Consider the following 898-nt stretch of genomic DNA (forward strand, 5'->3'; position numbering starts at 1 on the left):
CCCCCTCTGCCCGCAGGGCCGCGCGAGCCGCGCCAGAACTTGTGCCCGCCGCCGGGGTGCAGCCCAGCTGCGAGCAGCGCCGCGTTTGCGCCTCCTCTTCCCCTGGTCCCTCCCTCCCTCCCTCGCCAGGGAGGACGGCCCCCGTTCCAGGCTCCGGCTAGCTTATTCTGCGGCCGAGGACGGCATTTATATACGCGCCCAGGCGCGCCCGAGTTTCCGCTTCGGCACGGGCACCGGAGGCTCGTTTTCCAAATCCCTGCTTTTAATTGCACCTGCCTTGCAGATCACCTCTGGGGACCTGTGGGAGGAGCCGACGGGGGTGGAAGATGTTGCTTCGCTTTGCAAAAGGAAGAAAACTTTGTCACCCAGCTGGAGACCTCTGCCACGCGTGACCCGGAGAGAGACCGGAGCCAGGACAGCCTGTGGCTTTGATTTGGCATCTGTTGAGCCCGTAGGAGGGAGAGGGCACGAGCTTGGCGTTCGCACCGGCCGCCATCCCTCCTGGGCGCCGGGCGGCGGCCCGCGGTACCTGCTCCACCCTCCCCGCGGAAGTCCCCACGCGGTGTCTTCAGGGGGCAGGACAGTAATAACGAGCACGCGGCTCCAGGCCGACAGCAGGGGCCGGACTAGGGAGGAGGGGACCGTATTCCAGGAACGAGTCACCCGGAATTAACTTCTGGTTAAAGTTATGGGAAGCGCGGCCATGGACACCAAGAAGAAGAAGGATGTTTGCAGCCCCGGCGGGAGCAACGGCAAGAAAAATCCCAGCCAGAAGAGGCGACCGCTGCGAGTGCACATTCCGGTGAGTCCCCGCACCGCGGTCCCCGGCTGCCCGCCCTCGCGGCGCGTGCCCCTGCTGTCACTTCGGGCCGCTCGCGGGAGAGGGAGAGGGACAGGC

The 898-nt window shown here is 66.1% G+C and overlaps 1 protein-coding gene across 1 annotated transcript in view; it reads left to right on the forward strand.

The window, feature by feature from the left end:
• Positions 1–132: 132 nt before the first annotated feature.
• PRKAG2 (protein kinase AMP-activated non-catalytic subunit gamma 2) overlaps positions 133–898 on the forward strand; it is a 186,452-nt gene continuing 185,686 nt past the window's right edge. The window contains exon 1 of the mRNA XM_006920611.3: positions 133–802. Within this exon, the coding sequence (XP_006920673.1) occupies positions 689–802 (114 nt within the window). The 5' untranslated portion in view covers positions 133–688. The remainder of the gene's footprint in view (positions 803–898) is intronic.

This window comes from Pteropus alecto, unplaced genomic scaffold, assembly GCF_000325575.1.
Source record: "Pteropus alecto unplaced genomic scaffold, ASM32557v1 scaffold48, whole genome shotgun sequence".
Classification (NCBI taxonomy): Eukaryota; Metazoa; Chordata; class Mammalia; order Chiroptera; family Pteropodidae; genus Pteropus; species Pteropus alecto.